At 51.9% G+C, this 27,179-nt stretch overlaps 1 protein-coding gene across 2 annotated transcripts in view; it reads right to left on the reverse strand.

Annotated features, from left to right (window-relative positions):
- The window catches only part of PTK7 (protein tyrosine kinase 7 (inactive)), an 87,418-nt gene that overhangs the window by 23,456 nt on the left and 36,783 nt on the right, over nt 1-27,179 (reverse strand). The window contains exon 1 of one of the 2 annotated variants that reach the window (XM_024104165.3): nt 15,494-15,515. The exons of the other annotated variant lie outside the window; for it this stretch is intronic. Within the exon in view, the coding sequence (XP_023959933.2) occupies nt 15,494-15,500 (7 nt within the window). The 5' untranslated portion in view covers nt 15,501-15,515. Of the gene's footprint in view, nt 1-15,493; nt 15,516-27,179 lie in introns of those variants that run through there. 2 annotated transcript variants of the gene reach the window in all.

Raw genomic sequence — 27,179 nt, forward strand, 5'->3', positions numbered from 1 at the left:
GCAGCCAGCTGCATGTGCGCGCCGCTCGGGTTACCAGCTGGCAATCGGAAGCGAAACAGACAAAGGGCAATTCAGCATTTGCTGCTCACTACCCGATCCCGTTCCCAGCCTCCCGCTCTCACACGGGATGAGGCCAAAGCAGCGCAGAGCTTGGGGGGCCGTTCAGCACGAGGCAGATGTTGAGCATTTTATACATGGAAGGTGAACAGCGAAGCGCCCAAGATGGTGTGTTCCCACAGCTGCTCCGGCAGGGGGAATGGCTTCAGGAACAGGCTTCCTGCCTGTATTCCAGCAACAAGCTCCAGACCTACCTAAAGAAGGTGGTCAGGGACCCACTGGGGTGGGGCTGGGGAGAAAACGCAGCCAGCCAGCCCGCCCAGCCTGGAGGAAGCAGTGCAGCTGACACTCACAGGCGCTGCACATCCAACTGGTCTGGTGACAATCAGGGGCAGATCCCCAACAGCCCACCACGGACTGCAGGGTGGCCAGCCCCTGCCCCTTTCAGAACCAGGCTCCTGCACCAAGCCTCGCCAGTCTGTCAAAGGAGTCTCTGCTCTGGAGAGAAGAGGCAACAAACGCGGTAGGTGTCTCCCACAATGGGTACCTCAGACAGCTCAGTTGCACCTGGGCCACAGGAAGCCTGCTGGCCGCGGCTCACCCCTCGGAAGGGGCTGTGGCAATGGAGAGCCAAAGCCAGGCTGTGCTGGAGCGTGACACTGCCTGCCCCACAGGGAGCCCAGGGGCAGTGCCATGGGATCCTCCTTCGCCCTCGCACAATGGATAGGACACTCCCGGGGCAGAGACGGCTCAGGGCCCCATCCCATCTGCATTCCCACTGCAAACCCTGCCCAGTCGTGGGGCTCACAGCTTGCTTCCACCGTCACCACGCAATACCCACGCTGCAGCTCCCACGTGAGCAGGACACAGAGCTCCTGGCCCCCACAATTCACACAGACAGCGAGGGCACGGCTGCAGGTGAGCAATCACCCAGCCCCACGGCTCAGGCCAGACAGCAGAACACGTTCCAGACCCAAGCAAACCTGACTTGTAGAGGAGGTTTCACTGACACTAACATGGAGGGAGTGCCTTAGCTCAGGCCCTGATGCCCACATTCTTGAGCTGGACATTTTAATATTCTGCAGCTGGCCCCATTCGACCAATGCGCTCAGTCTCCCAGAAACCCCTCGGAGCGAACCTCGCACGGGCAGGGGATGAGAGGAACTGCTCTGCTGGGTCACCGCGCCATCCCAGAGCAGCTCACCTGCCAGGGCCTGCACATGCCACATGTAGCACCCCACCACGGCCCAGGAGGAGGAAAATCCCCCAGAAGAGACTCCTCAGCCATGGGGAGAGGGCACCGCACCACCATGCCCCACCCAGCCTGGGATTGGCTAGCTCAACTGAAGGGCAGGCAGGAGGAGCAATGGCTTTGAAGGCTACGAAGCCTGGTGCCCAGCGCCATGGAGCTTTAGAACACGGCTCTCTATGCCCAGACACTGGGTGAGCACATTTTCAAGTGGAAAATAAAAACTAAACCCTACTGCCTGGTTAGCACGGCCCGCAGGGCGGCTGGCTGCTCTGCAGAGCGCTGGGATGGCCACAGGGCTAACAGGCACCCGACAGGCGGACCTGCGTCGCCACAGCAGATCTCCATGTCTGAGTGTCTGCTCCTTGCTGGGAAAGGCAAGGGGGAAAATCTCTTGCATGTCTGTCTTGCTGGGACTACAAGGCATCCAAACCAGATCCTTGGCCATCCTGAGCTCCCCGGGCTGATGGCCAAGGCCTGGCTCTCCTCACAATGCCTCTGGAAGCAGCACAGAAGCGGTCAGCACTCTCGATCCACCCAGGCACAGTGCTCTGGTAACCAGCAGTTACAAAGCTGAGAGCCCTGCAAAGGGAAAGCCACCATTTTGGGGGAAGGATAGCTCAGTGGTTTGAGCATTGGCCTGCTAAACCCAGGGTTGTGAGTTCAATCCTTGAGGGGGCCACTTGGGGATCTGGGGCAAAATAAGTACTTGGTCCTGCTAGTGAAGGCAGGGGGCTGGACTCAATGACCTTTCAAGGTCCCTTCCAAAGTTCTAGGAGATGGGGTATCCATTAATTTCCAATCCTGGCCTCGAATCAGATGGGGGATTTGTTTAAACAGCAGCCCTCCCAGAGTAAAACCAGACTTTCCACTGCCACCCCAGATCTCACCCAGGCCTTGATCACAAACTGCTCCTTGCTGGTCTTAGGACATGCACATCTCCCCATCCACCACCAGGCCTGACGGTCATATCCCAGCCCCACTGCCCCAGTTTGTGTGCAGCCCACAGCTGCTGCCAGCCTTCCGCCACCACGCCCGCAGCAGGGTTACACGACATGGCCGTTCAAACACCGGCAGCAGGGCAGCGCAAAAAGCGGAGGCACCCACGGTAAAGGCTAACGCAGACCCAGCTGAGGCCTCTGCCAGAGCCAGGGAGCAACGCGTCAGGGATGGCCAAGATCTGGGCGGGGAGGGCAGCAAGCCCTGCTTTGGGGGACCTCACTCAGCCCCCTGTGCCCCACACAGAGCGTTGGCAGACGCTGCCGCCCAGGGACTAACAGGAAGCATTGCGGGGGAGGGATAGCTCAGTGGTTTGAGCATTGGCCTGCTAAACCCAGGGTTGTGAATTCAATCCTTGGGGGTGCCATTTAGGGAACTGGGGTGAAAATCTGTCTGGGGATTGGTCCTGCTTTGAGCAGGGGGTTGGACTAGATGACCTCCTGAGGTCCCTTCCAACCCTGACAGTCTAGGATTCTATGATTCATGAGAAGGCAGCTGAGTCCAACTGATCTAAGCAGGTCCCTCTGGCGGCTCAACCCCCTCTCCCTCCTGGCTGCTGTTGGGTTGGGGGGACGGAGTAGTATTTGAAAAGCCGGTTCAATACCAAGTGCTTTGGGTGCCTGAGCTATGTCGTCCCCCCTCTCCCCCCGTGCCTTGAGGAGCGCCGTCTGGAGCCCGAGCCCAGAGGTGCTGGGGGATGGAAAGGACCACAGCGGCGCTGACAGGTTGGGCGTGCTGTTCTGGACCAGCGCAGGAAGTGGATGTGGGAGCTGTCCCCTGCCACATGCTAAGGGCTGAGAGCACAGGGCTATGATGACCGGAGCCTTCCTGAAGCACTTTGCAAAGAAGGAGCAAGACCACTAAAAGCATCACACGTTGTGTGGCTAAATGCAGCATTTGGCCTCTTCCCCGTCACGTGAGCAGGGAGAGATCAACCCAACACGTGGGCTAAGGAGGGGCTGCTCCTGCGCTGGATTCCCAGAGCCTCGCTGGGCCGGCCTGGCTGCGACTACGCGTCCACAGAAGCCAATAGGAAAGTACTGGGGAGCAAACCTGATGTCATGCAGAGGGAAGCTGGCCCAGGTGGCAGGACAGAGCCCATCCCACGTGGTGGGGGTGCTGGGGAAGGGCTGGATCTTGACAGACCACGGCCCAGCTCTTTGGCTGGCTTGTGAACATGCCACCTGGCGTTGTGTCCGGGTGCTGGTGTAGGCCCGACACCAATGGGGGACCAGCACCCCTGCCATTTCTGTCTGGGCCAGGCACGGCAGAGGGTGATTAAGCACCAGCCCACTCTTATGTGCGCAGCTCAGAGAACGCACACAGGGCCCTTCTTCAGATCACGCCTCAACACTGAGGCCTCCCGGGGGGACCTAGAGCTTCTGCAGAGATACACACACCCGCCCATCAAATGGTGCCAATCAGCTGACTTTGATCAGCCCTGGAGTTTGCACTGAATAGTACAAGGTAGGTATAGTGACCCTGACCCCCACGCCAGGCATGGTACGATCCACAGTGCAAGCCCACTGCCATGAACCAGGGCCTGAAATCTTGGGTTTGAGGGCTTGTCTTCAATGATGTGTGCCCCGGATGACACCCGTGCAAGTCCAAAGGGGCTTTCCGCTGTCAGCTACAATGAGGTACAGTCTGTCCATTAGCCCGCAGCAGCTGTCGCATAAACAATCCAAGCCGGCTCAATTTCTCAAGGCTGCCCACACGCTCTTCCCTTAAGCTGCACTCGTGACGGGCTGGGCGCTAGCTATCTGACACTGTAAGTGAGGGGTGAAGGCTAACAGACAACCAGCAGATGTGACATTGCACTGTACGTACAGCTCCATGCACGCTGTTATTCATCTGTAGTCAAGTAGCCCCCAGACAAGGTGCTGCACAGACAAGTCACAGAACAGGTTTACAAGAAGACAACAGGCGGATGAACAGACCCACAGGAACAGAGGGGGGCGGGGGATATGACAGCAGTCATCTGCAGAATCCTTCCCTCAGTTAGGCACACATGCTACTGCCATCGACCTCCAAAGGAAAGTTCCAGGGGTCCCGGCCTTTGGAAATGTTCCTCATGTAAAAGCCAGGCGAGGCATAAGGAGATCCGTTCAATTACAGCGGGGTAGCCTGACTTTCATGCCAGCACCCTCCTTGCCCTGAATACTTTCACTGTGATCTATTAATTTGTACGAACCTCGCATCTGATGTAGGGATGCGTCATCCTTGTTTTAAGTACCAGGGGATTAAAGTATTAAGCAATTAATTTCAAACCAAGAGTGCTTAAACCAATAAAGCAACAATCATTAACTTATGCAACACAAAAAGAATCTGGCAGAACCACCATCACCAGGCCCTCGGGTACCAGTGCAATCACATCGCATACACTAAGAGCTGATCTGATCGTGTGCAGCAACCCATCTGCTATGCCAGCACCACTTCTTGTTCCTGCAGAGAGGAAAACCACAGTGTTACTGAGGGACTTGTAATGCATCTACAGATCAAGATGTCAGGCAGGGTTATTGTGGCCTCCCTGAAGCACTATGCGTGGGACACAGGAGTCTCTGGTGTACTGGGGTGGATACACTTGCTGTCTGTACAGAAGGGGTCTGTGTGAAAATGAGCTGGGGCCAGCCAGATCCAGGTCTTGACTACGGATTTTCCAAACACTCAGGGCCCAGGATGTGTCAGAGGCCGGATCCCTCTGGTGAACCAGGGGAAACGACACGCTTGGTTTCCATTTTTATAGTCTATTTGGGGGGTAATGGGGCAAACATTGGTTGGGCCAAGGTAGATCCTAGTGACATGCTGGATTAAGCACTGTAGCACCAGGATGCGTTGGGAACCTGCGGCGTGAAGCAGAACAGGAGCAGCAACACGTGCGCTCTCCTTCGAGTGCATACAGGAGCTGGAGACAGATTTTCTAAGGGCTCATGGCGAGGACTCGTCAGGGTCTGAATTTTAGCGTGAACTAGCAGCAGCCAGACTTGGGGCTTGCCTACACAGACGTTTAGTTCACAGAAAGCTGGGATGTGACTCTACCCCGCACTAGCGCATCATGGACTAACTGTCCCTGTGGATCCCGCGGACACGCATTAACAGTTAGTTAATGAGCTTTGATCTAGTCCTGGGTGAAACCCCACTGCAGCTGATGGGCATGTTGGCTACTTTCCATCCAGTCTACATGAGGGAGCAATTACAATGGAAGCCACCGCCCAGAGATTAGACTGAATGAAAACACAGGGGCTGGGTCTTGTCTGATGGAGCTGCGTGCGTCTGTGATTAAGCAGCAGCCAGAAGCAAGTAGAAAATCAGGAGACAACAAGAGAAGTTCTTGTAGTCTGACCCTGAGAGAAAGTAAAGAGAGAGAGAGGTTTTTTGGGCAGAGTGCTGGCTGAAAGAGGCTTGGAATTGTGAGCAAAGAAACAGCCTCCTGTTTGATTCTTATGTGTTCAAGGAAACAAAATAAATAGGATTGCACCAAAGAAATACACGATCCCTATCTCAATTTCTCTTTCTGGCGGAGACATCCCACAATGCCCCGAATGCTGGCTAACCACTTGGGCTAACGAGGAGTAACACTAGATTTTTGTGTGTTGTGAACAAATTTCTTTAGCACTCAGTTTGGTGTGACACAATTAGCACTTGAAACCTTCCCAAAGGCATTTCTTTGTCTTTGCTGGTTTGATGAACAATTGCATCTGACACCATATAAGTGTGGCTGCTACCCTGTGGCTGATAAACAGCAATACAAGGAGATAATGCAGCTGGTAGGACTAATCACAGAGTGAAATTAATGCTTCAGATCTGGGACCTGACCAAAGCGTTCTGTAAAGGACATCAGAACCCACCTGCTCAGTCACTCGATAAGTAAATAGTTTTGTCTCCCCCACATAGAGACCCAACAGTATCCATGTCAAGGTAAACTGTGAGTTTGACAGGGCCTGTTTCTGCACAGAGAAACTTCCTCTGAGGCTTTCAGAGCATAGCGCTGGAGAGAGCAGCCCTTGGCCTCCTGCAACAGACATCTCACCTTAGGCCCCTCTCCAGCTGATCCCAGGCTGACCTGCTCACACTCCAACGGGGACTTGGTAGGAAAACACAGGTGCTGCAGAGGTGAGGTTGGTTCCCTCAAGTCAGCCCCTGACATCTCCGTGTGGCACTGGGGCGCTGCCCTGCCAGAGGTGCCCCTGTGGAGGAGTCCTGACTCCTCAGACCTGTAAAGACTTCATAGCAGACGGCTGGACGCCATGGGGCCAGCGTCCTGCTCACATTCTAACGGCTCTGTTACACTTTGCCGAACAGACTCGTGGTTCTCTCCTGGCCTGCAGTGCTGCGGGTGCAGAACGGCCGGCTAGCGACCCACGGGCAGCGCCAGGCACATGGTTTGAGAGATGCTTTGGATTCCTGCGGAATGGAAAATTCTAGTACCAGAGCTGCATCCCACATGCGTCATCTCTCCCCCTCCAACACCAGCCCCCCTTTTCCAGCCACTGCCTCTTGTGGGGTAGGTCAGGTAGACTGCACGTTCGGTGCACCACAGGCTGTCAGTTTCAGCTCTCCGTAAAGCAGGAGGGGCTGTCTAGATAATCACGCCCGGATATTCCCTGCAGGCCAGGGATAATGCAGCTCAGACGAGCAAAGCCCTTTATAATTGCATACGAGTCCCCGCCACTGACCAATGTCAGACCAGCGGAATCCCTCCCAATGGACAGCAGGCTCTCTGCCATGAGTGCCCAGTGTGTGATTCGAGGAGACTGTTCCCCAACACAACCCAGACAGCAAGGCAGGCCTGGGCAATCGGGACTCTCAGAAAGTCAGAGAGGGGCTGAGCGGCGGCTCCAAGGCAAACTGAGGGATGAATAGCACGATTGTTCTGACTTCAACCAAAAGGGCTGCTTGAAAAAACACAGTCATGAAAAAGCTGATTAACTTAATTAGGAATCAACCTAAAAGTCAAGGCTGAGCTCCAAAGCATTTCATGAGTGAAATGTAACTGCACCAGCCCACACCACCATGGACACAAGTGCTAAAACAGCTCGGTTAAACTTGTGTACACACCCACACACACTATTATGTGTGTGTACCACAATAACTCACCCCCATGTTATGCAAAAAAAACCACGCTCAAAAATCTGATTTTGACCTGAACTGTTTCTCTGTGGCCTCTTGCTGGAGTACTGTGTTTTGGGGCAGTTTCTGACTGATCAGAGAAGCAAGCCTTAAGTTCTGGCACTTTGTAAAATAAACGGGGGTATTTCGCTTTAAATACGTATAACTGAAAGGTACAAGCCTCCAGCTGCGCTAGTTAATGAAGGTTGAGGGCCAGGGCCATTAGATTCTTGAGCAGCCAGGTGAGTGGCCTTGTCCCTTCGTCCATGGGACAGCGAGAAGTGAAATACAAACCCTGCTCTCATGTGGCAAAAGAGGATTCACAAGGTTTCTGCAGACAGATGTGGGTACAAACTGTATCCAACTGTGTGAGCACGCTCCCAGCTGCACCAGCAGTGAGACAGCTAGGGAGGACCCTGGGTACCTGGCTCCCTGCTGAGGTTAAGGAGATCTAGTTCTGTGGCTGGTAGCTCAGAGTGAAATTATACCATATGCTTGGTGAGTTCTGCAATTTCAGGCCTGGTACATTCCCCACTAGACAACAGCAGGCCCCTCCTTAAGCCGGGGGGCTCCCAGGACCTCCAGCCTCCGGGGACACACATGGAGGCAGCAGGGCCACAGTGGGTCCATGGGACTCATTAGGCAGAGTTCTTAATTAAGAGAGACTTGTGTTCAAAACCGAATTTCTTTTTGTTTGCTTACAACGTATATCTGCATGGCAGCCTGGCATCCGGCCGGAGTGCAGAAAGTCTATAGCAGTCACCGACCCTGAACAGGAGAGTGCAAGAAAGAAGAAGAGGGTGCAGGTGGCTTCCTGTGGAAACATCTTGTGCATTAGCTCTTAATAAGAACCACTGCAAGACCGGTCTATGACCCGGACTCAAGCTGGCTAACCACTTGGGCTCACGAGGAGTAACACCGGTTTATGGGGTTGGGAATTATTTTTTTAACACTGTTTGGTGTGACACAGGAGCAGCACCTGGCCGAGTGAGGCTGGCATATGGTGAGGTGTGAGAAGGGGGGGGATCTGGACACAGTCAAATCCCACAGCAAAGGCCCAAAAGCTGCTGCAGAGATGGGAACGGGGGGGGGGGGAGCTCATCTGTTCCTGGGGAGCAGCGCCTCCCCCACATGGAAAAGGGCCTTCCGGGCCTTTGGAAATCTGAGCAGTCATGCCCAGAAATCAATGGCCAACTGCATCTGCTGTGCCAGCCTGGCTCCCGCAGGACGGAGAGGAGCAGCCAGGCACATGGCCATCACCTTCCCAGGTCGCTCGCTCTCCTCTCTCCCACCCCCCTGCACTGCCGAGGCCTTGGCGAGCTCCCCTCAGCAGCAAGACTGTGGCCTGATGCCCTCTGAGTTGTGGGATGGGAGTGACCCCAAACCCAATGGGTGGATTTATTCCAGGGGAGACCTGTCCAGGCCTTCGGGTTGGTACTGACAGATCCCAAAAGTGTGAGCAGACCAGGTTAATAGCAGCCAGTGCTGAGTGCACCTAACCCGGCAGACTGCGCTTAACATTGCAGCCTGCGTCCCCCTCCAGCCTCCTCGGGTGCTGGGGGCAGCAGGCCAGCCTGTTTTAGCCCTCAGAAAACTGGCCAGCGTCAAGGGACTTGGCTCCTTGGAAGTGGCCATAACCTAGGGGATTTCTCAGGGCACTGCGCTGGGGACAAGAGAGGGCTCCTGGCAGCTGGAGGAATTCGCCTTGGCCTCCCCATGGCCAGCTTGGGCCCCATGCCCAGCTGCAGCAGAGTGCAGTGCGGGGAGGGAGGCAGGAGGATCTGGGGCAGCAGCTGGCCCAGTGCTAGCCCTTCGAAGCGGGACAGGTGGGCACCAAGCTGCCAGACAGAAGACCAGGACTCTGTTGCTGTGACTGCCACTGACCTGACTTGCCAAGTGACCTGGGCCAAGCCACCAGCTCTCCCACCGTAACTGCCCCTTGGCGACAGGAGAAGGGTGCTGCTGTTACTGAACTGAAGCCCAGGGCTCATCACCCCATGGAGGAAGGCCGGAGCCCCCAGCCATGATACGTGGGGCCTGCCTGCATGTTAACAGTGAGCTGCAGAGACTTCCCTTGCAGCACGTGCGGTCCTGGCTATCACACTTGCAGCCTGGCCCACGGCCCCTGAGTGCGCCAGGAGGGGAGGGAGCTGAGATGGGCATGAGAGGGAGAGGGCAGCTGATACTGCAGGTACCCCTGGCGGTGAGCAGGACTGGGATCCACACTGTCCTCAGCACCCAAACACCCAGCGCTGCGCTGTAGGCAGGAGTGAGTCATCGCCAGCCACGGGCCTGGAAACAGCGACCCAGGCGCCAGGGCTCGGCTCGGAGCGGGGAAGCGACTGACTGTTAAGTGCTGTAGGAACAAACTCAACAAAGCATTCCAGAGAACTCCTCTAACCCTGGTGCTCGGCACGCCTGGCTTCTCCTGGAGCAACCCCTGCCAGCACCGGGGAGCTTACAACACACCAACACTGCCACGTATTCAGAGCATCCCAGCACACGAACACAGAGCCCCATATGCCTCCTGCTTCAGGCACTGCTCTGCCCCCAGACCCAGCAGCTCACGGCAGCCGTACAAGGAGAAGCACAAACCAGAAAGACTCAGGCTCAAAATAAGAGGCAAAGCTTATTTCCGTACCCACTGCTTAACTCCTCCTTGGCCGCCCCCAGCATGGCTAATCAGGTGTTCCCATTGCAGGCACACCAGCGTCCCTCTTTCTGTGCCAGGCAGCAGGTCCCCCGCCTCCTGTTGCGCCTGATCTGAACAATCGCCAACAGCTTGAAACAATCTGAACATCACCGTCTCTCCCGCTTCCTCAGTAACATCTCTGGGGAATGCAGCCTGACCACAAGCCAGACACTGCTGCACAGCTTGGGCTCCCCTTCGTCTTCGCACGGACCCTCCTCACCTAGTTTCTCACTAGAAGGAGCGGGGGACACTGCCGCTGCACTCAGGAATCAGCTACCCCATCTAGACACTTGGTCTCACATTAAGCCATGTGGGAACCTCACCAGCCCTCGTTTCTAGCCACCGGGGATGCAGTAATGGGGGACTTTTCAATACCACTTGTACGACCACGTACACTGAGCAAACCAGAGGGTGGTGCCGGAATTCCTCCGGCCGTTCGGCGGAGCCAGAAACACGCCAGGTTGGAATGCGCGCTGACGTTTTGCTGACCTGTAGCTTCATTTGAGAGCAGCAGCCGCTCAGCTAGTCAGACTATGCGGGACCATGCCTGCCTTTGTGTTTGTGCAGTGCCCAGCACACAGCTGCGCTCCGGGCCAAACCCACATGGTGCTGTGAGTTCATACTATAACACCACGAAGTTTCAGATTTAAATAGCTGAATCCATGACCATGAAATTTACCAAAATGGACCGTGATTTTGATAGGGTCCTACCCACGGAGATAACAACCTGGCCCTGCCTCCCCCCGTGGTGTGAGGGTAGGTACAGGAGCGACTGCCAGGTGCCCCGGCACTATGCTGCTGGGGCCACAGAAGTGCCCTAGATCGATAGAATCTGAGGTGTGCAGTGACTCCACGCACAGCGGCAACCGTACCACAACTCTCAGTCGGACGCAGGAACAGCCGGAACAGCCTGTTGCCTCTCTGATCGCCACGACAGGTGTGGAATGGAGCAGCAAGAAGTCACCCCATTCCTTCCGTTAGCGGCTGAGAGGATGTAATCGCTCCCCACATCACATTAGACAAGTGGGGGGGGACTGGAGGGTGTTCCACAAGCCAGGGTTAGGAAGTTACCTGTCGTTTTCAGGTAACTGCTTCAGGGCGTTAGCTTTATTCACCGATGAGACAGCTTGGTCTCTCAGCCAGCTGCCTGGGCAGTCAGGGCTTGGGGTGAAGTGGGCACGCCGTGTGTTCACAACAGTACAGAGTCTTTCACACACTAGTTGCAATGGACAGGCTCAGCGGATGCCCCAAGCCCATCATGGACCTAACCACCAGAGCATTACTGTCCCGCTGCTTGCTTCCAAAGCGAAGAGAATCCGTGCCGGCTCGCAGCGAGCCCTGGCAGGGTGGGACCACCTGTAGAGTTTAGCTAACGTTAGTCCAATCCCAACGCAGAAGATAAAATCCGAAGCACTAGAAAACGACCATTGTGCGGAGGCTGCAGAACGCAGAGCACACGACAAGCCAACAGAAGCCTGTCTCCTCCCAGAGCATGGGGCAGCCTTCGTTCTCTGCTTCAGAGGAGGAGCTCAGCAGCTGGCGTAGTGGCTAGCTAATTCCTCACGGTTAGTATGAGAATAACCGAGACTGACTGGCTCCACAGCATTGAGACAAATGTCTTTTCCATAAATAAACGTACCCTGGACGTTAATGGAGAAAACTGATGTGAGCCTGGTTCTCCAAGGAGCTCTACTGCCGGCAGAGATGGTGGGCTCTTCGTACACGGTACCCTCTCAAAGTCACGGGACTAGCTCCAGCAGCCTGGCTTAGGAAGCAATTCCAGCAAGAGTAGCTGCTTTCCATGGACAACACCAGCAAGAAAGAAAAGCTCTTCTAGGGCAAGAAAGGCTCACAGAGCAGCAGATCACCAAGGGGTCCCGCCAGCTGGACATACATCCGAGTCCACGCTCTAGCCACTCTGTCTTGCAAAAGATACTTATGTTCTAGTGCAGTGGTTAAATAAATAAATAGAGAGAGAGAGAGACCCATCTCCTAGAACTGGAAGGGACCCTGAAAGGTCATTGAGTCCAGCCCCCTGCCTTCACTAGCAGGACCAAGTACTGATTTTGCCCCAGATCCCTAAGTGGCCCCCTCAAGGATTGAACTCACAACCCTGGGTTTATCAGGCCAATGCTCAAACCACGGAGCTATCCCTCCCCCTCAAACGTTTGTACTGGTGACCCCTTTCACACAGCAAACCTATGAGTGCGACCCCCCCTTATAAATTAAAAACACTTTAAAAATATTTAACACCATTATAAATGCTGGAGGCAAAGCAGGGCTTGGGGTGGAGGCTGACAGCTCACAACCCCCCATGTAATAACCTCACTGAGGGGTCACGACCCCCAGTTTGAGAACCCCTGTTCTATTGGAAGTGTCAGAGGTAGAACCACCTCAGAAACACACCTATGGCCCATAGCCACTTATTGTCAGTCCATTTTCATCATGAGTTAAAGCAGCAAGCAAGAAACCTTGATTTAAATAATTTAATCTTGTTTTGCATTCATACTTTTTATTTTCCTAAAGAAAGGTCGATTCTCATTGATTGGTATATCCATTAAAACACATTGATTTGCAATTAAATATAACCTTTACACTAAATGTGGTGTTTCATTTTGCTTACCAGGAGGATATACTATTGCTTAAATACATGTGTATAGCTATTATATCTATCTTAACATATATTTATTCAGATTCTTAATTTTACATTTTTTATTACATTAGAAAATCTTTTTTACTAGGTGATTTTTTTTTTTTTTTTTTAACTCATGATTTGTGTCATGCTCTATTTGGATGGAAATTCAAATTCAATAAAAAATGCACAAAGCCAGCATTTTAAAGTAAATAAACCTTAAATAAAACAACCTTAAATGTGCTGGATACATCAGAACAAATAAGTAAGTTTTTCAGAACATGTAGTTAACAAGTTTAACTGATTGGTTCTGGTCACCATGTCCTTCAAGCATTTAGAACTAACAGATTTCATCCTCTCACACCTACTTTTTATTCATAGATTGGAAGAGGAAAACAAAACTTTCTTGCTTTTTCAATTCCCAATCAGTTTCTTAGCTTGGAATAAATTAGTCATTGAACTGAACTAGTTGAATAAACTGAAATGAAAAAAATCTCTATTTGCACAGTGCTGTCAAAACCTGGGTTAGCTTCAAACTCAGATTGCAGGTGCTGAGCCAGTGACTTCCAGCAGTTCAGTGGTTTGATTATCTTTAAAACTTCAGACAGCAAATGTGTATTGCTTGAATATTAATTATTTGTAAGTAAGAAGCCATGGATTCTTGTTCACCCTGCCAGAGGTGCGGCAGGGTGGGGACCACAGGTCCCAGCTTATGATGATCCTTTGTGGCCTGAGCAAAGCCACATTGCCTGCTGGGCTCTGCAGCGTCAAGCAGGCAGTCACATTTGTGTATTAAAAAGAAGGTTGGCTGCCACCTGGTCCATTTTAAGCAAGTTCAGTGCCTGCCTTGGGCACATGCTAAACGTCTTACACAGCAACAGGCAAGAGACATAAGTAGGGCAATTCCTTTACACAATCAGGTGAACGGCAAAGAGCATCAAATGTGAAGAGATGTTTTTAAACAGAGAAAATCTGTTTCAGAGATGCTAACACCATAGCGCTCTGGGCCCTGAATCAGCCAACACATTTTCAGCCAGACTCTCCTCTTGAGATGAGGCTTTTCCCTACAGCTGACAACACTGAAGCCCAGGTCGTTCCCAGAGAGAGACAGCCCTCTGCACTCTGCTCTCTGGAGATGCACTGAGGAGCTTGCACAGATCTTGTGGTGCAGTGTAAGTTTGCACACAGCGAACCAGCAGCTTAAACAGGATGAGCGTTTGAGTTTTACAAATGACACCAAAAAGCCTTCGCTATCAACGACCAGTGAACAGCCCTGGGATTTCAAGACTGTCAGATCTTCCCAGGAGTCAGCCAATTGCCAAGTGTCAGCACATCTCAGCCTCAGGAAGAGCTCCGGATCAGTAATGGCCTGTGAAGCCATGTCACATTAGAGCCTGGAGAGAGACACAGGTCTTCAGCCACCAGGGAAAACAAAATGCCGACTGATACCACCACGTGGAACTGACCCACGGTACTACCATGGCCTGCTGCACACCCAGTCATTTACCCCTGGCCCAGAGATCCTGAACACCATTTATCCCGGCAAAGGTGGGACACTTCAATACTTACAAACCAAATTAGATTGTAAGCTCCTTAGGCAATGACAAAGTCATCTGTGTTGTGCCCAGCACAACAGGGCCCCAGTCCTGACCCGAGCCTAGGCACTTCCACAATATACCAAGCTGCCATTTGAAGTGTGATGCCTTCTTTGGGGGATTTAGTACAGAAGCAGTGGACACGTCCTATAAGCAGGAATAGAAAGGGCTCCTTTCAGATTTGCATCCTTAAAGAACAGAGACACTTCCACACCTTCCTAGTCACAGACTACAACTTTGGACTCATTTGCCAATTACAAAACCCCAACAAAGAGAGGGGGCGGCGGCAGCAGTTTGTAATCTGGGCAACTACGTTAACAATTCAGTCACCTGATTTATGGTAAATGCTCTCCCCAGCATCTTTAGCACCCCGTGTTTCCAGCTTTGGGTACACTGGCAGGGTAAAGAGAGGTCTTTTGGTTAAATGACCGGCAATGCAATCTGTTAGCTGGTCATCTTGGAGGGCTCAACCAAACCATCATGTTAAGGGACCCTGTCACAGAACACGGAGCCCAGTCCGGCCTGGAAATACTTTCCTTGGCACATGTCTGATGACTGACAGGCCTTGGAGACCTGCACACACATGAACTAACCAGTGCTGGAGCAGCCATCCCCACAGTGCAGCATCCCCCGATCACAGATGCTCTCTTACTGGGACAGCACCCTGAGCCAGTCGGGTAGCAGGAGTGCTGGATGACCTGGTGCCCCAAGTGGTCGCACTGAGACAATGGGTGCAGTGCTCCGCCCCCTCGGCCAGGAACAAAAAGAGGGGCTAGGATTCGACCCAGCTAAACCCAATAACTAAGCCCTTCTCTCTAGCGCCTCCTGGCTGAAGAGCTTCAGACATTAGTTGCTCCACCTTCCCACGAGCAGCTACCCCATTCTCCCAGGTGAGGGCATTGACGTGAGTTGCCCAGGCCGGCCAGCCAGCCCAAAGCAGACGAACTCCTGGGTCTCATGACTCCCAGCCCAGCACTCTCAGCGCGGAGAGCTGGAGGGAAGCGCTGCTCTCTTCACAGTCTCAACAACAGGTTTTAAGCAGACTTCTGTGCCCCACTTCAGCCCTCCTGACTCCTACCTCCGCCCAGCCCTCCCAGCTTGCGAGGCTCACGAGCTCCGGACACCTCTGAGCAAGTCCGACACCCAGCCCCGCCACAGACCTCTCATTCACAGCCAAGTGAGCCATGTGTTTCCTGGCACCAGTCAGCGGGACTTTATGAACTTCCTTCTCTTGCTGCTAATTTTCAGCATGATGGGACAGGGAACAGCACAAAACTCCAGAGTTTAGCTCCCCTCCGACACAAACGTGAAACCACGTCCCTGATTTCTCACTACTGGAAGCTGTGGGAGCGAGTGCCGAAAGCTAAGAGGTTCGGCAGATCCCTTGAATGCTTACCAGTACAATATGAATCCTTGCTTAGAAAGGCAGTCTCCCAAGCCGCGTAAAGAACACTGCTCAGAGCGTGACAGCCTGCTCTGTGGTAGGCCTATTCTACAGCTTAGCAGGATGGAGAGATGCTCGGCTAGTCCAGGGATGGGAGCCAAACTAAACATTGAGAGCGATTTGAAACTCAACATGATTTCCAGCTCCCATGCCGCTCAGCGTGAGGGTCTCCGGTTTAGAAAGCCCCTCAGACCTGCGGAGTTGACAATAAAACATTTTAACCATCCAGGCCATATGGAACTACTTTAACGGCAGGGAAGAATTTCTGGATGCGGCTGGCCTGTTGTAATCAACCTCAACATCTGGAAATTCCTTTAAAGCCCATCAGGCTAACTTTTTAAGACATACACTGCATCCAAACCAGAACTTTAGGAGGAAAAAGAGGAACAAAAATCTTCTCTGCACCCAGATCCATACTGGTCTGGCTAGTCTATGGCCAACTATCACTGGATCACAACACAATTCTACCATGGGAGAGATGGCTGCTGCACCAGGTGAACAGCTCCATCCCAGCGATAGGGAAACCAGTCTTCTGCGTGACAGACGAGCTAGACAGGCCAGGCAGGCATTAGACTAGCAACAGAAGGGGCAGGGTACCGGGGGTAAACACAGGACAAACCCAAGCCGGTGGCCCAGACTCAAGGTGTCAAGGGACACAGAATAAATTCTTTGATCACCAGTACAGCAATGCTGGAAGCCTGGTTAAACGAGGAATTAGAAATGCTCATTGATGTATGAAATTGGAGACAACTAGTATTGCTGAGCGGTGCTGAGAGGGGTCACATAACTGGAATGTTAAAATCACTGGCCACATCCTACCTAGAGAAAAAGGAGGGCCCTGAAACTCAATGCCCCTTCTCCACGGGCTGGGCCGGTAAAACTCCAAGTACTCAGAGCGGGTGTATCCTCTGCACATATTAGCTGTGATGCTTGTCAGAGTCACATGGACCCCCCAAGAGGATACATCCACTCAGGAGACGGCTGTCACCTCTCTGCTCCCTCCGCTGGTCTGACAATTGCAGCACCAGCCCTCCTAGGAAGGCAACACGCAGGAGAAGCTGGGCTGGAGCAAACGGTTGACATCTCCATCACAAGGCATTGGCTCTGCGGCCCCCAGTGGGCAATGTCTTTTAAAACCAGGCTCTGAGTGTACGGCTGAGAAGCCAGCTACATCTTCAGCCAGAGTTTAAAACAAAAACCACAACCACAGAACAGTCTTAGGCCTGGTCTACACCAGGGAGTTAGTTAGGTTGGTATAACAACATCGCTCAGGGGTGTGAAAATCACCCCCCCCCCCCGAACGACAGTTAAACCGGCCTAACCCCTGGTTTAGAGAAGTCAACAGGAGAATTCTCCCATCACCATGGCTACCCCCTCTCAGGGAAGTGGAGTAGCTACACGGGTGGGAGAAGCCATCCTGTCGGCATAGGTAGCCTCTCCAGTGAAGCACTGCAGCATTTTAAGGGTAGACAAGCCCTTAGTTCCCATCAGTCTCTGCCAAGCTGCTCATTAAGACATGCTGTAAGCAATGTTTTTCCACGTCTCTCTACCCGCCTCATGCCCAGGATCTGTACCGAAGAACGGCTGTGCAGCCTTGAGCTGAATTTCTAACCAATTATTACAATAAAAAGAGAACAAAGCAATTACAGTTTCATGCCTGTAAACTGATCGCTGAAGACAAGGCTGAGGCAACCCACCCAGTAACGGTCATGGAAACAGCTGGCCTCCGGAAGGGTTCCTAGAGGAATTCCTTCAATACCACACTCAGCAGGGAAGCACAGGCAGTCTCCACTGCACATGGTTAACATCACAAAACAGGCAGCCGCTGCTCACACATGCTCTCCTTCACTGCTGCATGATAACTCCCCCTCCAACTGTAACAACTGCCTCCAAAGAGCATTTCAATGCTGATCCTGTTACATAGAGCAACCTGAACACAAAAACCCTGCAGGAACCTTGGAGCAGGGAATGCACCTCCAGGAACCCCCTCACTGATGCAATCTGAGCGACTAGCCCTTACCTTGCAGAGCTCTCTGCCCCAGCCACCCCTCAGGACCTGTTCCGTAGTATTCCTCCCCGCAAACAGTACCCGCTTCCTCCACCTCCCTTCTCCAGGCAATCTTCCACGCTCTAAGCGCTGAGGCATTTTTCTTTAGTAAGCAGAAGCAGCCACATTAGGGCAGCAGCAGCACCTTCCTTCTAAATTGCATCAAAACAATGTTCCCGCCACGGGAATCGGGCCAAGCGATGCAGGAAGTGCGGCTATGCCAACGAGACGCTACCCCACGTCCTGTGTAACTGCAAGACCCATTCCAGAGCCTGGCAGCTGCAACACAACACCAGCCAAGATCACCCAGTCAGAGCCATCCCACCACCAATAGGGAAGGCTGTCGTAAACGCCGCCATCCCTGGAACCGACGGCCACCTGTGACCGAACATCATCATCACTGACGAGGACCGGAAGGAGATCATCATGGTGGATGTCACAGTGCTCTTCGAGAACAGGACCCCAGCCTTCCGCAACACCTGAGCTCGAAAGCTGGAGAAATATGCCCCTCTGTCCAACACCTTGAGAGCTAAGGGTTACCAGGTTCAGTCAGAAATGTTGATCATTGGAGCCCTGGGCACATGGGACCCCAATAATGAGCCAGTGTTGTGGGAACGCGGAATCGGTCAATGCTACGCTCGGCTGATGTGGCAATTTGTGGTGTCGGACGCCCTCAGATGATCAAGAGACACCTACCTAGAACACATCACCGGACATCGGCAATACCGGGAGGGAGGAGCTGGAGTGCCGATGAGAAGTGCAGTGGGGAAAGTAACTGAAATACTTCCCTCACGGATTGTATTCTAAACGGACAACATACCCTAAATGCTCAATTACTGGGAAACAATCTTCGCTCACTGTTATATTTTGCTTTCCACAACCACTTTGTACAACTTTTCATGAGTAATGTACCCGAATGCTTAGATGCTAATATCAAAACTGTATGCTTAAATTTAGTCACCTAAATGTGGGTTATTGCTGATTATGCACTATATGTTTCATATCACTTTTCAAAACTAACTTTTATTTGTGGAGAATCTAAGCACTATCCCCACATGTACAGACACACTTTTCTTAACCCTGTGTACTATACAACATTTTAACATTAGCTTTAATAACATTTTTAAATTGGGCTGTTAGAAAGGCTCCTGTCCTAATAGTACCCACCCATCACCAGATAAAGAGACAGATCTTAAGATTTTTAAAGAAAACTTTGATAGTGTTCTCTCTGGCAAGAAATCACTTATCAACCGTTGTGACTGTGAAATCTCTACTTCTATTGTTTGGCCTTTACAGTCCCCACTTCTGTAGGGTCTGTCTCGTTCTTTAATTGATTCTGTCTGTTGTGTAACTAATTTTTTACAATATTTAAATCAACTAAGATGGTGGGATGTGATTGGTTAAAGAATTGTTTTGTAATAGGCTAGGACTGGGGGGACATACCGGTTTGTAGGACTTCAGTTTACAATGATTGGTTACGGGACAGCTAAGCAGGACCCAACTTTCACTCAGGCTTGGTCTACACTACCCCCCCTAATTCGAACTAAGGTACGCAACTTCAGCTACGTGAATAACGTAGCTGAAGTTCGAAGTACCTTATTTCGAATTAGTTCAAACTTACCTTGGTCCACACTCGGCAGGCAGGCTCCCCCGTCGACTCCGCGGTACTCCTCTCGGCGAGCTGGAGTACCGCAGTCGACGGCGAGCACTTCCGGGTTCGACTTATCGCGTCCAGACTAGACGCGATAAGTCGAACCCAGAAGTTCGATTTCCAGCCGTCGAACTTGCCGGTAAGTGTAGCCAAGGCCTCACTGTATAAACTGGGGTCCAAAAGGAACTCCAGGACACAGCTCCAAGATCAGAGCTGCCAAACCTCAACACGCTGCCAACCACACTGCGCAGAAGCTGGAGGAGCCCAGGACGACCTGATCCTGACTGGTCACCAGGAAAGGTTCATCTGCCGTATTGGCAGCGGTGCGCATTGTATGCTTAGCGTGTGTATTCTGTCTGGTAACTGTTAATAAACAGAGGTTAAGGATATTACTGTGTAAGGCTCGTTCACTGGTAAAAGGCCCCGCAAACCCACAGAAGATTATGCCCTGAGCCTACGGAAGGGTAAAAGTGAGGTGCCCTAGAGTGTGCAGGTAACAACACCACCCCATGCGTGGCGTGACCTCCAAAATCAGCGTGCCAAGCCCTGACCCTTTCCCCATTCAGATCTCTCCTACAGACTCACTTCCCTCTGCAAAAGCCACAGAGACTAACCCGGCTCAATCTCACATTGCTTCCAGGAGAGCATTTCAATCTAAGCCAACGGCATCCTTCGTATCCCTGCACATCTCATCTTTGCCCGCAAGACGACATACTGAGCAGGGGACTCTCTCCCTGTCTCCGGATGCATGCTGCATGGCAGAACATAGGGTGGCACCCTAAGGACAAACAGCTATGGAAGTAACATTCCGGCAAATCCACCATAACGAAGGGAAAAGCCAAAGGGAGACAAGGAGGGGAGGTTATACGCGTCTGCCAGACCAACTGGCCAGCAGCTGCACTGTGCAGCAGCCTGGCATGACAGCAGAGCCTGGCAGCCCGGTGAGAACAGTTGCAAGTGCCCCAACCTGTCACAACAGCGTGAATGATCAGAGAAAATGTTTCCCCCATTGGCAGTGTGCAGGGCCCACACGAGGGCTTGGTGAGATGCCCTCAGGGAGAGAGGACCACAATATACAAAGGCTTTGTGATGCAGTTACCATTCCCAAAGCTGACCAGAGATAACTAATCCCCACATCCTCCTGATGGTTTCCTCAGGCATCCCCAAGCAGGGAGGCAAAGGAACAGGTCATCGGGGGTTAACGGCTAATTAAACAAATCTCCTTGAAGAGATCCCATTTGCTGGGGCTGCTCACTGCTAACCCGCAGCAGACAGACAGTTTTAACGGGCAATGCATTATTATTTCACAGCCCAGACCAACACCCAGAGAAACCTCCAGCTGCACAGGGGAGCTTGTCTCACAGCCAAGGATTTGCGACGCAGCAGAACATCCCCAGCTCGTGTCCCATGGAAAGGCAACCCTCTTTCAAACACAGCCAAAGAGCCATCTTGCCCCAGGCTTGGGGGAGAGGGTTCAGACCGAGTGTCTTGGCTCCAGGCAGACAATCTCTGCCTGAGCTGCTAACCATGTTTTTCACCCCACCACGTCACCTGCAAAGGTGTGTGCTGGGGCAGGGAGAAGAGGAGGGTTAAGTAAAATATCCCTTCAGGAGTCTAACGCCTCTGTAGATCTACCAGCCAACAAGAGGAACTGCCCAAGCAGAACAACTGGCCTCCATCCTGAAACTGTATGTCACTGCTACTGCGTGGGCTGCCCCAGGGCCTGGGCTGCCTCCCAAACCTGCTCTCCATGCTCTCTAAGCCAACCAAGCCCAGGAAAGGAGGTGCCAAGCATCCCCAGGTCGATGACGATGTTCTCCCAGAGATGCCTCCGGTACACTCAGCCACAGGCATCTTCAGTACTTCGAGCGCAGGAGTGTCTGCCACGGAGAGAGATTCCCAAGGCATGATCCTGCTCGTCTTCTCCAACACCCAGTTCCTGGGGAAGCAGAGCATGGTCACCCTGTGTGCTGGGAGGCCCAGAAGTGGGATGCCACTGAACACGCAGAGCTTTAGGGCTGGCTTCCCGTTTACACTAACCTGGCAGTGTGAAGCGGGTGCACGTTACAGAGTGGTTGCAGAGCAGCGTTAAGGGGCAGTGACAAAAACGGAGATCAGGTCGCCAGGGCTCTGCTGAACAAACAGCTAGTTTCCTTCAGGGTTCAGCATCCCAAGTAAGGCAAGAGAAGGGCTGAGAGCTTGCAGGGACCCAGGGGTGGCCGTACTCTCCCCTCAAAAGGTTCTCTCGATCACACAGCAGATCCCAAAACTTGCAGCATGCAGGCCTGAGTGTCTTCCTCTGGCAGCTGTTCTCATTACTGCCTTCCACCTTAATCCAGTGCCAGGCCTCCCACCCACTATAGAGGACAGTGAATGCGTTCGGCTTCCAGGAGCAGAGAACTGAGGAACAGGTACATACTAATATAGGGCTGATGGTAGCTGATACAGTCTTAATAACGTACAACTTCCAGACAGCACCAATCTGCCTGGCTGACTTTGGCAGGGTCTGGTGCAGCCAATCTCATGGGGAGAGATTGGGAGAAAGTGTTAATTTTGTCCCTCTGAGACACTTATGCTCTACCTGCTTAAGAGTGATTGGGGTGGCCCGTCCCTCCAGAGTTTGGTCCAGACTCTTAGATGAGCAAAGCAAGACTGGAAAGGACCAACATTTCCAGGCTGGAAGCCTTGCAGTCTCTTAAAACATTTGCTTCTATGTCACTAAGATGTGGAGCATGGGCCTTTCAGGTGCTGGCTTGTGGCTTTCTACTCCCAACCTCCAGTCTCAGGAGGACTGGACTCCTCAAAGTGCTTTTGGTGATACTCGCCTGGTGTCTCCAGAATATCTCCACATGCAGAGCACCCTGGGAGTGAGGCGCACCTTCTGCGCTGAACCTTGGAGTGACATGATCTATTTGAAGCACTGGAGGCTTGGACTCTCTTGCAGCACAAACCTCAAGAAGCAAATGGATGTGACAAAGCCACCTGATCCAACACACATGGGGTCTGAAATTCTGAGCCGACTCAGTTCAGCTTTTGCAGAAGCTTTCGTAGTTCAATGCATGGGGCACACAGAGTGCCACAGAGGACACCTCATTAAACTCTTCACAAAGTCCCAGCCGACATGCCCCTTCCCGGAACAGGGGCTGCTTAAGAAGTGCCCCAGCCCCACCACAAGCAGATTTCTGCTACACCTCGCAACTCTGATACTTGAGCTCTACTCCCAGCATAAAAGAAGGGGGCTTCTTCAAGGGCTTCCACACTGACTTATGAACCAAATCAAGCTGCTTCAGAGGAGGGGATGTATAGCCAAACGTGCTACCTTCAGCCCTGACAGCCTGACGAGATCACTGCAGATCCAGATGCCCTATGTTCCTCTCTTCGCAAGGCAAAACTTACAGCCAGCATGTCAAGCTAATGTGATGCCAATTTTTAAAAAGGGCTCCAGAGGTGACCCCAGCAATGACAGGCCGGTAAGCCTGACTTCAGTACCAGGCAGGCTGGTTGAAACTATAGTAAAGAACAAAATTGTCAGACATATAGATGAACATAATTTGTTGGGGAAATGCCAACATGATTTTTGTAAAGGGAAATCATGCCTCACCAATCTACTAGAATTCCTTGAGGGGGTCAACAAGCATGTGGACGAGGGGGATTCAGTGGATATAACATACTTAGATTTTCAGAAAGCCTTTGACAAGGTCCCTCAGAAAGGCTCTTAAGCAAAGTAAGCACTCATGGGATAAGAGGGAAGGTTCTCTCATGGATTGGTAACTGGTTAAAAGATAGGAAACAAAGGGTAGGAATAAATGGTCAGTTTTCAGAATGGAGAGAGGTAAATAGTGGTGTCCCTGAGGGGTCTGTACCGGGGCCAGTCCTATTCAACATATTAATAAATGGATCTGGAAAAAGGGGTAAACAGTGAGGTAGCAAAATTTGCAGATGATACAAAACTACTCAAGATAGTTAAGTCCCAAGCAGACTGCAAAGAGCTACAAAAGGATCTCACAACAAAATAGCAGATGAAATTCAATGTTGATAAATGCAAAGTAATGCACATTGGAAAACATAATTCCAACTGTACATATAAAACGATGGGTCTAAATTAGCTGTTACCACTCAAGAAAGAGATCTTGGAGTCATTGTGGATAGTTCTCTGAAAACATCCACTCAATGTGCAGCGGCAGTCAAAAAAGCCAACAGAATGTTGGGAATCATTAAGAAAGGGTATGGAACGGCTGCCATACGAGGAGAAATTAATAAGACTGGACTGTTCAGCTTGGAAAAGAGACGACTAAGGGGGGATATGATAGAGGTTTATAAAATCATGACTGGTGTGGAGAAAGTAAATAAAGAAGCGTTATTTACTCCTTCTTATAACACACCAACTAGGGGTCACCAAATGATATTAATAGGCAGCAGGTTTAAAACAAACAAAAGGAAGTATTTTTTCCACACAATTCACCGTCAACCTGTGGAACTCCTTGCCAGAGGATGTTCTGAAGGCCAAGACTAAAACAGGTTTAAAAAAAAGAACTAGATAAGTTCATGGAGGATAGGTCCATCAATGGCTATTAGCCAGGATGAACAGGGATGGTGTCCGTAGCCTCTGTTTGTCAGAAGCTGGGAATGGGTGACAGAGGATGGATCACTTGATGATTACCTGTTCTGTTCATTCCCCCGGGGGCACCTGGCATTGGCCACTGTCAGAAAACAGGATACTGGGCTAGGTGGACCTTTGATCTGACCCAGTATGGCCATTCTTATGTTCTCATGTCATTTTGCTTTTGGTCTCTGATTCTTGAGGTCACTGTCCTGTTTCAGCTCTGCCGTGGATAAGCCTGAAAGTGGGGCGAGGAGACAAGACAAAAACCGGTGACAGGAAAAGACAAGACCGGATACCAAGTGAAACCAGAATTGGTGTGAGGGCCCCAGAAGAAACATGAACGTTCCAGATGGGATAACATGTATCCTGTGTTTTAAACAAGGACTTTGCAATGATCTCAGGAAATAAACAGTCGCCAGAAAGGAAAATGGAGGAAGTGGCGGAAGATGCTGCATAAAGGGCAGTCAGAGAGTAGAGCACCTCACTCTCCGCAGGAGGCTCCCACAGCCCAAGGGGGCAGGCGTGTACCTTCTGCCGGTGAGGTAGTCTACTGGCCCGGAACCTCCCTGTGGAGCGTTGCTAGCCTGCTGAGAAAGCACAGAGCCTACAGGGTAAAGCACGTAACGACAGTGACACACACAATTTCACAACTGCACAGTTCTGGCCAATTGTTTAACATTCTCCTGTTCATGCAGAACTGCCTCACTGGGAGACAATGGGAAAATCAGAACCCAGCCAATAAAGCACCCAGGGGTTACCTCCAGCAAATGAGAACTGTGGCCAGCTGGAGCATGGAAACGTCTGCTACAAGGCTGTAAAGACAAAGGAGAAAGAGAAGGGAAGAGAAAGGGGACAGGAAGCATGAATGCAATCAATGCGTGTGAATCAATCCAACTGTTTCATCTGGCTGGCTGTGCTGTCTTGCGATCTGCCAGCAGAGGAGCGGACGTACCAAAAGCACGCACAGAGTGCAAGCATGGTCAGAGGAACCGGCAGCCATCTGCTGCCAGGACCCTTAGCCACTCTAGAAAATCTGTCCGTGCTGGAAAGTGCATCTGTCCAGAGCTCTAGTCTAAAAGCACATGAACAGTGAATCTGAGACAGCACCTTCCTCCAATTGAGCAGCAGCCCCATTTAGCTACATCAGCTGTGTCTTCTGGGGAACACAGTGTGGTGCTGGTCCTCAGGCACATTTGAAACTAGGCCAAGAGGAACCTGATTTGAGACTATCGTGTGTCGCTGAGAAAGCTTTGCACTGATTAAAAGGGGCTGTTTCCTCTGTGTTCTTGTCAGGTCAGTAACTTCCTGGAGTCTTATAATGTGCATTAGGCAAGGAAGGTTTAGCTACATGCACAACAACAAACACACACACAGCTGCATCTCCCTGGAAGGAGGGGGCAGGGAGAGACGAGGCAGCTACCTGTCCCATTTCCAGTCTCGCTCTGGGTCCATTTGCAGCCCCCTGCTGCTAGGGTCCAGGTCTGGAACCACGCCACGCTCCATGCTTCACAGATAAGTCAACGGCACAAAGAGCTGACAAGCAAAGGGGCCCAATGGAGCTATGAAGGGAGCAGCTACTAGTCTTCTGGAAAAGAATGTCCTTCACCAATCTGCTGCACTTCTCCAGCTTTTAAATCAGTGCCACTGGGAAGCAGGCTGGGCTAACGGGCAGGCAAGGCCAGAGTTCAGTATAAAAACCAGGCAGAACTCCCCCCCCCCCCCCCCCCGGCCGCCCCCAATCCATTCAGGCTCTCTCTAGCTGAAAGGGCAATTCCCTACCCCATTCTGCACCTCACCTTTAAAATAACCCAGCTGTTCCTGGTTGAGCCATCAAGGACATTCAGAATGTAAACATGCCAATTAGCTGTGACACTTGTCAAACACGGAGACGCCAGGCCAATCTAACTCTTTTATTCTTGGGGTGGTAAACGTAACCTTTGTTTTCAATTCCCCACCTCGGGAACGCGGATTTTAAATGAATATTTTATTTACGGCTCCCCCCGAAGTCATGGATACGTATTTACAACTGTAACTCTCACGTAACAACGTGTCTGGAAATGTAGTGCTAGGGTCAGGCAGGCTTAACGGGAAGCCAGAAGGACCCATCTGGCTGCGCCTCAGAGAGGGTTACAGGGCCTTGGAGAAAAGCCTCTTCCACTTGCAGAGATTCCAAAAGGAGACTTCTGGATCTCGGTGACAGCTGCAGGGATTCGCCACCGAATTCCTGCACACAGCTGCTCCATTGTACCTTGGCTGCGAGCAACTGCCTCTTCTCTGCTTACCAAACTCAAAATCCAGGGGAGATCAGCTCCCGGATTAACTAGCTGGCTGCTTTTACCCACTGCCGTCGCTTCGAAAACTCCAGGCGAGGGGAGGCCATTCAGAACGGCTTGTTGCCGCTCTGACTTTGCAGAGCCATGCTCGCTAAACTCTGAGACCAACTGCCCGCGTGCACACGGTGCTGGTGAACGGCCTACGCTCAGCTCCAGGCTAGGATGCCTGCAAGTCTCTTGAGTGTGTACCAGGCCCTATTTCCTGTCCCTGGTTATTTTGCAGGATACACACCGTAGCACTCGCCACAGAAAGTCTATGTCCCACACTTAAGCAAGAAGCACCATCCACAACAGACACTAGATGCTGGTCGCAGTTCCAGCACGGGATGCTAGGCTGGAGGCTAGAAACACTGATAAAGTTGAACCCGGGGGAAGTGCTTGGGACACAGAGGGAAGAGAAGCCCACCTCTTGAGAAATTCACTACACTTTTCACGGTTCCCTCACCCCATACAGCTTCTTTCCCTTGCCTGGGCTACGACTCAGATCCAGGCATCTAAATACCCTCGAGGATCTGGGCCTCAGTCCCTACAGCACAGGAGACCAAACAAAACCTTTCTACCACAAATCCGGGAAGACCCTGATCCCATCGGTCAGTGCCACCTGCCCCAATCCCCTGGGGAACTTGGGACCACGCTTTCCCTTGCTGAAGAGAGGGGAGAGGCAGGATGCAGCTCCTCGAGTGCAATATTCAAACAGAAGCACCCAAGCAACACTACTGATCGGCTTTCTTTGAGCTCTAGAAGGGGAATCCCTCCTCACTGGAGTGT

This window comes from Chrysemys picta, chromosome 3, assembly GCF_011386835.1.
Source record: "Chrysemys picta bellii isolate R12L10 chromosome 3, ASM1138683v2, whole genome shotgun sequence".
Taxonomy (NCBI): Eukaryota; Metazoa; Chordata; order Testudines; family Emydidae; genus Chrysemys; species Chrysemys picta.